A 10,707-nucleotide genomic window follows, 5' to 3' on the forward strand; every position below is an offset into this window, starting at 1 on the left:
TATAAAAGTGAAATGAAACACTCTGACATGAACAAAGTGTTTTCACGCGTAACTGGAAAAGTAATAAAGCTCAAAAAGTCAATATTAACCATTTGGAAATAATTGTACCTCACAGTTTCCAGACAGTAATTTAAGAGCAACTATCATGAGTAATGAGTGTGTGCGTTTTCCATTGAACCAATACTTCACATACGACATTTGCTCAAACGATTATTTCTATTGCACGTTGAGACGTTTTGAACATATTGAAAACCAAAAATGTGTAAGAATAAAATGTATTATTGATATAAATCTGAAATAGTTTGTGCTATTTTGACATTTTGATATAATAATGTCATTGTATTTTTTATAAAAAGGTCATTTTTGTGTGTTTTAGAGTCTGTATTGTCCAGATAACAATTACAACGATCAAAATATGGCTACGCTTATTTGTCATTGTTAACTAGTCATGATTAGTCGACTATAACAACATGAATAGTCAACTATAACATCCTGATGAGTTAACTAGTCATGATTAGTCAACTATTACATCATTAATAGTCGACTAATCATGAAGTCACTAAGAAATCATGAATAATCTACAATAACATCATGATTAGTCGACTATAACATCATGATTAGTTAGCTATAACATCATGATTAGTCGGCTATAACATCATGATTAGTCGACTATAACATCATGATTAGTTAACTATAACATCATGATTAGTCGACTATAACATCATGATTAGTTAACTATAACATCATGATTAGTTATCTATAACATCATGATTAGTCGACTATAACATCATGATTAGTTAACTATAACATCATGATTAGTCGACTATAACATCATGATTAGTTATCTATAACATCATGATTAGTCGACTATAACATCATGATTAGTTAACTATAACATCATGATTAGTCGACTATAACATCATGATTAGTTAACTATAACATCATGATTAGTTATCTATAACATCATGATTAGTTATCTATAACATCATGATTAGTCGACTATAACATCATGATTAGTCGACTATAACATCATGATTAGTCGACTATAACATCATGATTAGTCGACTATAACATCATGATTAGTCGACTATAACATCATGATTAGTCGGCTATAACAACATGATTAGTCGACTATAACATCATGATTAGTCGACTATAACAACATGAATAGTCGACTATAACATCATGATTAGTCGGCTATAACATCATGATTAGTCGACTATAACATCATGATTAGTCGACTATAACATCATGATTAGTCGACTATAACATCATGATTAGTCGACTATAACATCATGATTAGTCGGCTATAACAACATGATTAGTCGACTATAACATCATGATTAGTCGGCTATAACAACATGAATAGTCGGCTATAACAACATGAATAGTCGACTATAACATCATGATTAGTTAACTATAACATCATGATTAGTCGACTATAACATCATGATTAGTCGGCTATAACAACATGAATAGTCGACTATAACATCATGATTAGTCGACTATAACATCCTGATTAGTCGACTATAACATCATGATTAGTCGACTATAACATCATGATTAGTCAACTATAACATCATGATTAGTCAACTATAACATCATGATTAGTCGACTATAACATCATGAATAGTCATGATTAGTCGGCAGCCCAAAATAACATAACTTTTCTCTATTACTAGTTCTTCACACTGTTATTACACCTGTTATAACACGTTGCCACAGTAACACATCCTTATCACCTTAGTCAAAACGTCACATGAGCAGAATTCACACTCAGAGCCAGAGAAGCGTTTAGATTAAGCTACATTATTTTATTATATAAAATTGGGGCATAATATAGTGTCAAACCTTTCTAAATAAACACAATAACGACATAAAAGAGTCTTAGGCTACAGACCCTCACAACTACAGACCCTCACAATACACAACAGGTGGAAATATTTATATTAATAATAATAACAGGCACAAGAATTATGTCTAAAAGAGCTTTAACACACACAGATTATGATTTATACAGTTATAATACAAGAGGCTCCAGGATCCTTCAGATAATGATTCCAGAGACAGAATGTGGAAGGACCTGTCCTGCATTTGTCCTGTTTTACTTCATGTGAATAGAATCTCCGGAGTCTTGAACAGTGCAGCGACTCTGACGACGGGACACGGCTGTGGAAACGCTCGTCCCTAAATGGACAAAGTGACTCTACGCCAAACAAGAAGAGCAAAGTACGAATGAGGCGTAGAAGACAGCGTTCCCGTCGCGTCTGCTTCGTCATGGCGACTTCGGGCTTCTCATTTGACGGGCCTCGTTTCTGGACGACACTTTGACGTCATAAAAGTGGTGACGGCTAAAATACAAGCTGTTGACGTTTGAAAGCCTCTAATAGTGTAAAAGCTGCTGTTTAAGCTTAATTTGGTGGAGTTGGGGTCACTTTTTGAGCTCTTTTTGCAGAGGCTGATCGTGTCTCCTGAGTAGCTCCTCTTGGACGCTGGCTGTGATGGAAGAGGCACACTTTTCTCCTTTTATTATTGTATTTTCACGGCTTAATGTGCTTAAATTGCCCCCCAAGGGATAAATCACCATTATTGATTTATTGAGTACCTCTTCCGCTGGGCATCTGCTGGGGCTACGTTGACTTTTTGTGACGTGGAGACCAATAATACTTCTATTCCGTTCTAGTTTTGACTTAAGTAAATAATCCAAATGTTTCCACTCCTTTGAGTTAGTCCATGTTTAGTACTTCTGTAGAAATGCCGTGGACCCATTTTAGACCGGGTTTGGCCCTGGTTTAGACCTGTTATAGCTCTTGTTTAGCGCGTGAAAGCTCTAATATTATGGTCTATAGATAGTGCTTACTTGCTGTGAAAAGTTTGAGAACCACTTGGTCGAGACGATCGGGTCAGAGCGTCTCCAGAACAGCAGCGCTCGGGCGGCGTCCTGGTCCGTAGCGGTCCGTTCTATCCAAAGTGGTCCAAAGAGGGAACAAAGGCGAGACGGGGGACAATAAACGGCTGATAAAATGTGTTCCTCTGCTTTTTCTGCTTCTTTTTTGCATCCGCCGAGCTATTGTTTGCTCAAATTAAGCTAAACGGTCAAATGGAAACTGTCATTTCCGTGCAGAGCTGGTTTGCTAATGTTAGGGGGAGATAAAGGACACTTCAACTCGCCCCGCAACAACACACAGACCTAAAACGCCCAAATGTTTTGAAGTTATCCATTATTTAGAAGTGAGAAGTCAGATGTTTCTTGTCCAATCTTGTCCAAACAGCAAATTACTCAAAAAGTTGAAGAAAAAAGTTGCCCGAATACACCTTGCGCTGCTGTACTGAGTCCTTCCTTATCGTCACGTCTGCTCGGCGAATATATTGCTTTCCGTAAATCCATAATCCCAACTTTTGTTTAGAGGTTTAGTCCATCCACCGTGACCCGCTCACCAGGGCCTCCACATCGACCAGGGGCACGCGACCGTCGGCGGCCCGTCCCGACCTCCCGGGCCTTCTGTGGTGCTCTGGTTGTGCTCGCAGTCCGTCTCGTCCAGGTCGGAGCACAGATCTTCGCTGGAAACGGTGGACAGCGCCGGGGACAGGGGCGAAACCGCGCTCCTCCCCCCCGGCGACGCCAACATGGAGGAGCAAAGCGAGTCTCCGCCCGTTCCGTTGGCCCATGTACTGCTGCTGCTGCTGCTGTTGTGGTTGTCGGTTATGAGGTCCATCACGTCCTGGAGGTGGTCTTCGTTGAGGGGCATGCACTCCAGGAGGTGGTTGAGAAGCTCGGCCGCCACCGTCGCGTCGATCCCGGGACAACTGGAGACGAACATGTGGACCTCGTGCATGCACTGGATGTAGCCGGCGGCGAAGCGCTCGCTCGCTTCTCTGTTCATCCGTTCAGACTCTGCGGAAGGAGGACAAAGTGAGGAGTGAGTCGATGAAAAGGCTTTTACCGTACAGAGGCCCGCTGATGTAGTGTCAGGATACGAAAATGACACGAGAAAGTCCCTGACCCGATCTTGAATCTTCTATAAACACAATTAGTGAATCAATTTTAGAATCACTCTAGATCTAAATTTGAGTGCAAAATGTGTTCGGGGGTAAATTCTCCTTCCGTCGAGCGCCAAACCACGTTAACAAAATGCACAATATCGACTGAAATGGGTCATTCTTGTTCTAAGTCGTGGTGTCATCCCAAAATGGAAGGTGAGTGTTTACATTTTGTACCAGTCCCATGAAGCTGGCGAGGAACGGGCACCTGAGATAATACTGTGTGTGAACCATCGAAACCAGGGTTTTTCTTATGCACGCTCAGGGTAAATTCTTGTTTAATCGTTTAAGCTCAAGTCCCAGCTTTAAAATATGAATAAATATATATAAATAAAAAAGAAGCGGTAGTACAATTAAGAAATATATTCGGTTTGCTCATGTTAAAGAAAAATGAGCACAATTCTTTATTAAGATGACTAGTTTTACCCTTTAATAGCTCAGAAATACAAGTGAAATAATGTTGCTTTTTAACTCTCAAAGTAGATATTTAAACTAGTACTTTGCTCCTTTTACTTGAGTAGATTGTTGCACTGATAACCATAAGCCCTTGGAGTATTATTTGACTATCTGTACTTTGAATCCTGCAGCTCTGATCTACAACAGCTCTTAAACACACAAACGCTTTTCCAGGAACCAACCTTGATTCCTGTTCTTCAATATGTCCTCAACCTTTTTCACGGTGAGCTCCAGCACCTCCGCGTTCTCCATTTTGGCGTGAAACTGCAAACACAATTGGCACATTCAAACCAAACAGAACTGCCACAGAGCCGCGCGTGGCATGACGGGGGCCCCTGGACTCACGTCTGTGTCCTCCAGCAGACCGCGGAGCTCCTGCAAACTCTCATTGATGCGCGCTCTCCTCTTCCTCTCCACCAGCGGCTTCCTGACCTGCGGGAAGAAGCGAGCAAACGCTGCATTAGAATCGACCATGAGAAGAAGCCCCCCCCCCCGGGACGCACCGAGCGGCCCCGCGTCCATGTGGCTCAAGCTCAGGCGCCGGTGACAAGTGCCAGTGGCCATGAATCCAAAGCCCCCCAAAAAAGCCCCCCAAAAGCCCGCACCTTTCTGTCTGTTTTCTGGATCCCGAAGAACGACTCGTCCTCGTCCGTCTCGGCTGGGGTCTTGCTGGGCCGAGCCGAGGGTGCCATGGTGGTCCGCGTTCGACCCAAAGCCGCCTCTCTCTCCCTCTGGGGCGGTCAACGAGGGGCAGCTGGCAAACGGAGAGGAAGCTCTGCTGTGTTTATTGTGCTGCGTGGGACGTGCTGCTGGCGCTGAGTGGCTGCTCTTAGTATTTATAGTGGCTTATTAACATGTGAATAGGGGCAGAGCCGCTCGCGCTGGGGGACAACACGGCGCACACGGCCGCAGCCAATGAGCGCGCGCTGCCTTTGTCCGCGGCCGGGGCTGAGTGTGCGCCCGAGGAGCCGCAGGAGCCGCAGGAGCCGCAGGAGCTTTAATGACGCGCTGCTGCGCTTGAAGGGCTCGGCCGCGCTCTTTTTTACTCCAGGCGCGTTACAGTCAAAACCTCGCGCACGCGCACAGTGCGCTTTAAACAGCATTTCATCTTAAATAACCTAATGGTGTATTATTCTATATGTTAACGCACACATTCTAGCACTTTTTAAGGAGACTTAAAATTCAATATTGAATCTGCTTGAGAATGGCACTGGAGCTCTGCATATTTCATTGTACAGATGATTATTTATGATGTATGATCACGTGGGTACGTGTTTGATTTGCCACATGGGACATATCTGAACATCCTGAACATGCAGACACTATACAGTTGTCTGTCTCCCGCCCTCCTCTGTCCTCTTTGCTCCACAGACTGACGCGTTGGCGGATGTAACGCGATGCCATCAGTTGGCAGCTGCTGCTGCGGCCCCTCGGCCCAAACTGAATCAGCCGGGGGAATTAAGGGCCCTTGTCCAAAGAAAGCGACAGGTGTTGCCCTACGCCTCGTTTGTTCTGCTCGTTCTTTGGTGACTCGTGTTTTGTGTGCGGCTGCATTCTCCCGTGTCCAGAGCTGAGCACGCAGACTTCATTAAACCTGCGGGTTTTGCCTCTGCTCTTGAATTTAGATTTGATAATTTGATGCAAATAACAAAAGTCCAAATGAGCCCGACTGCCGCGCGCTTAATGAGACTGTGGAGGCTCATTCAGAGCACAATGTCTGTTTGTTTATGTCCAATAATACAGCTCAGCCCCTGTCCTCCTTATACTCTGTATTATTATGCAAATCAGACTCTTAGTCGCGTGACACGAATGTGTTCTGTCCGTTGCAGCCAGGTAGCTTTAGAAGGTTTCCACATTGCACATTATTTGTACTTTTACGCAGCAGAATCAGGCCCAAACCCGCGCGCAGAGACTGTGTGAGAGGGCTTTGTTGTGCAGCCTCTGTTGGCAGCCCGCCACAGTCTCAGATCCCGTGTTTAATGGTGCGCGCTGTGCAAGAGCAGCTGTCTGGCCTCGCCTTTGTGTGATGAACCCCCTCTGCTCTGCGGCCTGGCGCCCCTCCTAACGGACAGAAGAGCCCGGGAAAGAGCCATATGTACGGCCACAGTTACAGACCTACATGGTCTTTACTGGATTCTAAATATAATATTTTATTGTTTGAGCAAGAAAAACACCAAGAAACTGTAGTAACAAAGTGTGTGGGACAAACACTCGTGTGCCTCCTGACACAGAAGTAGGGCCAGATAACGACAAGGATTTCAAAGCAAGCATTGAACACTAGGGGGCGCTGAAGATCCAGATCCATTACAGCAGAGAAATGTGCAAGCAAATCATAGTCTGGTGCAACAAGTGTTATTTATATTATAATTAATTCATTTGTATCTAATTCAATGTGACTTCAAAATAGACCTTGAGTTAATTAATGTTGTAATTAAAATGTGACAAGATTTTTTTTCAAAACAAACAACACATGACATGTATAATCTTTATTGTAAACGTCTCGGTTAATGTAAAGAAACAGAAAAGGAAATCTATTAAGTTACATGCAAGTCTCTAGAAATAAAGTTAAGCTTTATAATAATCAATAAATAAAGGTGTTAAGACAATAAATAGACGAAAGATTAATAAAAGCCTTCTATAAAGCAGGCTACAATGGAGTCGACTTCTGCAGGGAAGTACAGCGAGGGGCGTTACAACACCAAAAATAGGATTGTTTTCACTTGATGCCAAATCCTCATCAGGTATTTGTGCAAGTTTGAAAAAAACAAAACAAAAAACAGTTGTTATATTTGGATAATTTGCTATAATATTGAATATTTTGTTCTGGAATATGGTTAATTTCAGTCACATCTGACCTAAACGTCAGTGTCTTGCAGAGTGTATAGTTATTCTGAAAGTCCCTGGAAAAGGCTCCAAGGCACGGAGTTGTGAAGTGGAATTTAGTAAAAGTACAAACCGAATTCTGTGGGTTTTTGAGAACATCATGTGAAAACAACCTATTCATAACCATCAATGGAGCACAAACCGCACCAAGAGTTTCTTCTGAACAACATATCTATAAGATACATAAAAAGAGGATAGTCTAACAAAACAGATATCATTAAATTATCCACAGAGCGTTCACCAGGGCCGCCACATCTCCAGCACCCGCCCATGGAGAGGGCTTTGGACCTGGGCACTTGTCGGAGCGCTGGGGTGCTCAGCTCGGGACGGTGAACCTGGGAGAACTTGTGCACGACTCGGGCTGCTGATTGGAGGAGGGAGACTGGCACCAGCGGGGGGCAGTGCACCCGGCTCGTCCCCAGATCTGGGCAGGGATTTGAGGAGATGGTTGAGCAGACGAGAGCCAAGGCTTTTGTCCATCCAGTCGCACGTGAGCAGCATGTTGTGGACCTCGTGCATGCACTGGATGTAGCCCGTGCTGTACCTCTGCTGCGCCTCCAGGCCGAGCAGGGGGTCTGCAGGGGCAAAGGGCAAGTGTCAAATGTGGAGCGCTGACCTCTAGTGGTTATGAGAAAAAGTACAACTACACAAAAACACAAAACTTTCACTGGGCACGTTTACATGGTTAGAATGAAAAGAATAGCAAAGAATGATCAGATAAAAATAAATTAGATCTGATTTTGGTGAGTGTTAATATGCCCAGTGATAATACAAAACACCTACTGACCCAGTGTATGTTAATTTGTGGATTTATTCATATATATAGAGTAAAGACAGTGAATTTTAAAACAACTCCTTCAATCTTTAACATGCTCCCTTCCATTTCTGTCTTTGTCACATTAGTTTGCCTCTTTTCTCCTACTGTTTACGTGACATTTCAATCATCTCATAATTCCAGAAATCAGACAATGATCAGATTTATGGTGTGCATGTAAACATAGCCAGCGTTACATGATGTCTGTCTCCTTTTCTTCACTTTGTTGCATTGATCAAGAAAATGCGAGTGTAGTTTCGCAATCAAAATATGACAGAAAAGTGAAATCCCAGCGTTGGAAAACAGAAAAATATTATCTTGAAAAATATGACTGTAATGTGTGTACAGAAGTCTTGAAATAATAAAAAAAACATCATTACAAAGCCACTGATGGTGCAAAGATGCTGCCCTCTGCTGGTCGTTTGGTAAAATGACACGCAGTGGTGCATCTTTTGTCCCGTGTTGGGGACTGAACCCACGTGTTGGACTGTTGTGGGAGACACGTGGAGAGGTTTTGTCTCTTCAACAACTACAACCAACACAAATATAATCCACAGCGTACAGAAACACTCTCCCAAACACTAACCACGAGCCACAACATCAGAAAACAGTCGCATATACTGTACTTTAATTCTTACCACTGAGTTTGCTCTTCTGAATGTTCTGCAGGTGTTTCACAGTCATCTCCAGAATATCGGCCTTCTCCAGCTTAGACTGCTGCAAAGGTCAAGTTATAAAGGTCAAGTTATAAAGGTCAAGTTAGAAAGGTCGAGTTCACTTTTCGTGCCCAAACTTCAAACTTCACGCGCGCGGGGGGGAAACACTCACGTCCAGTCTGAAGGCTCCAATCACCGTTTCTTTGAGCTGATCCAGGCAGTTGTTGATCCTCTCGCGCCTCTTTCTCTCGATGAGCGGTTTCCGAAGCTGCGGGGAAGAAAAACACGCGCGTTAATGTAAAAAATAAATAAAAAGCAGCACCGGGGATTCTACCGGGCAGTAAATGGGATCGTGATGGCTCTTGTCCCGTGTATTTTACCTTCCTCTCTTCTTTGGCAGTGGGGTGTTGGCCCACGCTGTGTCCCACGGACGAGGCGGTCATGTCTTGTCCCCTGAAGCCCGCGCGTCAAAGTGAAACTGCTCCCGGTTTGTGCGCGTCCCTAGGGCTCACGGCGCGGCACCGTCCCGGCATTTATAGGGCGCGCATTAGCATGTGAATGGTCAAGCGCTTTGGCTGTGCGATTTTCCCACACAAGGGGTCCCATCAGTCAAGACTGACAGGTCACTGGCTCCATTCAACGAACGTGAACCCCCGAACGTGAGAGAAAGGAACATCTCAGGCGACAGATGTCCGGCCTGGAACCACGTGCCCCCTTCTCTGCCCCCTCTTACCTCAGAACAGGAGGTCCCTGGGCAACAACACCTGCTGAAGGGCCCCCGGGCACAGTGGCATAGGCCTATTAGAATATCACATACAATATACTTATTTATTTTAGGGGTCAAGATCTAGAAAACGCTTCAGACGCACGTGGACATGTTTTGTCCCACTCCTGGACTTGAACTGGACACTTGAACTGGACATGCTGTTTCAGATGATATATTAATAGCCCGCCCACATTAACAACAGTCATTTAGGCAGTCTAACTCCCTCTTGTTTGGATTGACCCCACGGATGACGTCACGCGGTGCCGCTTCGCCTTTGATCGCGCGCATCGCTCTGGAGCGGGTCGTGAGTGGGCATCTGTTCGGGGCAGATGTGAGCTCAGGCAGATGTCCTCCACCTTCGGCCAGGCCTGGTCCCGAGCCACGCGACTGCCAGGCGAGCGCGGGGGGCGTGGGAACAGGGCCCCCCCACAAAAGCCCATTCATCTAAACCTAATCAGCGCGGGGGGAGCGGCGGGACGGTCCCGGGTCAGTGGGTCCCTGGCTGGCGTCCAGGCCCTCGGGCGGGTGTGAGATGTGACGTGATGAGAGGTTTAAGGTCCGAGTCCGTGGATCTGACCCACTGAGCGCAACGCATCATGGTCCAGTCCCCCCCCCCCCCCCCTTTTTTTTCAAATAAAACGAGCATAAATACGTCTACAAACATCAACCTTTACGCCCCCTGGTGGCAGTTACTTGAAGCACAGGCAGCAGTGCTTTGAGGTTACTTGTTACTACAAAAAAACACTATATGCAAGTTAAATAGTCTTTTCCTTCTTTTACACAAAACACAGTAAAGGATGTATTTGGTGAGTAACGTATTGGAGATATTTTACTACTGAGTGAAAGTTTTGGTTTCTCTTTCCATTGAGAGTAATTTGACAAAAGCTTAATGTTGATGTTTGGAAACCTTCAGTGATGTTTGTGTTTATTCTTTTAACATCAGAATCTGTGTAGTCTGATTACACTCATAAATCCTTTATATTTGTTACTCAGTACAAAAGTAGTGGTTTCTCCAAATGTTCTATTTATATGAGTAATTTGAGAAATACTATTTATAAGTAATATTATCCTTACTTGAGTACGGATTGTGG

At 44.2% G+C, this 10,707-nt stretch overlaps 2 protein-coding genes across 3 annotated transcripts; both read right to left on the reverse strand.

Moving 5' to 3' along the window:
• Positions 1 to 3,374: 3,374 nt before the first annotated feature.
• Positions 3,375 to 5,281, reverse strand: her13 (hairy-related 13). Its single transcript, XM_072458002.1, has 4 exons — positions 5,103 to 5,281; positions 4,843 to 4,929; positions 4,680 to 4,761; positions 3,375 to 3,895 (listed from the first exon to the last, which is right to left on the reverse strand). The coding sequence occupies exons 1-4, from the start codon at positions 5,187 to 5,189 to the stop codon at positions 3,435 to 3,437; spliced, it is 717 nt and encodes a 238-aa protein (XP_072314103.1). The 5' UTR covers positions 5,190 to 5,281; the 3' UTR covers positions 3,375 to 3,434.
• Positions 5,282 to 6,976: 1,695 nt separating this feature from the next.
• her8.2 (hairy-related 8.2) lies at positions 6,977 to 9,564 on the reverse strand. Of its 2 annotated transcripts, none has more exons than XM_072458022.1 (4): positions 9,231 to 9,564; positions 9,023 to 9,118; positions 8,833 to 8,908; positions 6,977 to 7,955 (listed from the first exon to the last, which is right to left on the reverse strand). In XM_072458022.1, exons 1-4 carry the CDS (start codon positions 9,291 to 9,293, stop codon positions 7,618 to 7,620), a joined length of 573 nt encoding a protein of 190 aa, XP_072314123.1. In that variant the 5' UTR covers positions 9,294 to 9,564; the 3' UTR covers positions 6,977 to 7,617. The 2 variants fall into 2 exon arrangements, with proteins under 2 accessions (XP_072314123.1, XP_072314114.1); XM_072458013.1 differs by having other exon boundaries at positions 8,833 to 8,911.
• Between the last annotated feature and the right edge of the window lie 1,143 nt (positions 9,565 to 10,707).

Source organism: Eucyclogobius newberryi, unplaced genomic scaffold (genome assembly GCF_026437365.1).
Source record: "Eucyclogobius newberryi isolate DKJ021-1_F unplaced genomic scaffold, fEucNew1.0.hap1 SCAF_10, whole genome shotgun sequence".
Lineage (NCBI taxonomy): Eukaryota > Metazoa > Chordata > Actinopteri > Gobiiformes > Gobiidae > Eucyclogobius > Eucyclogobius newberryi.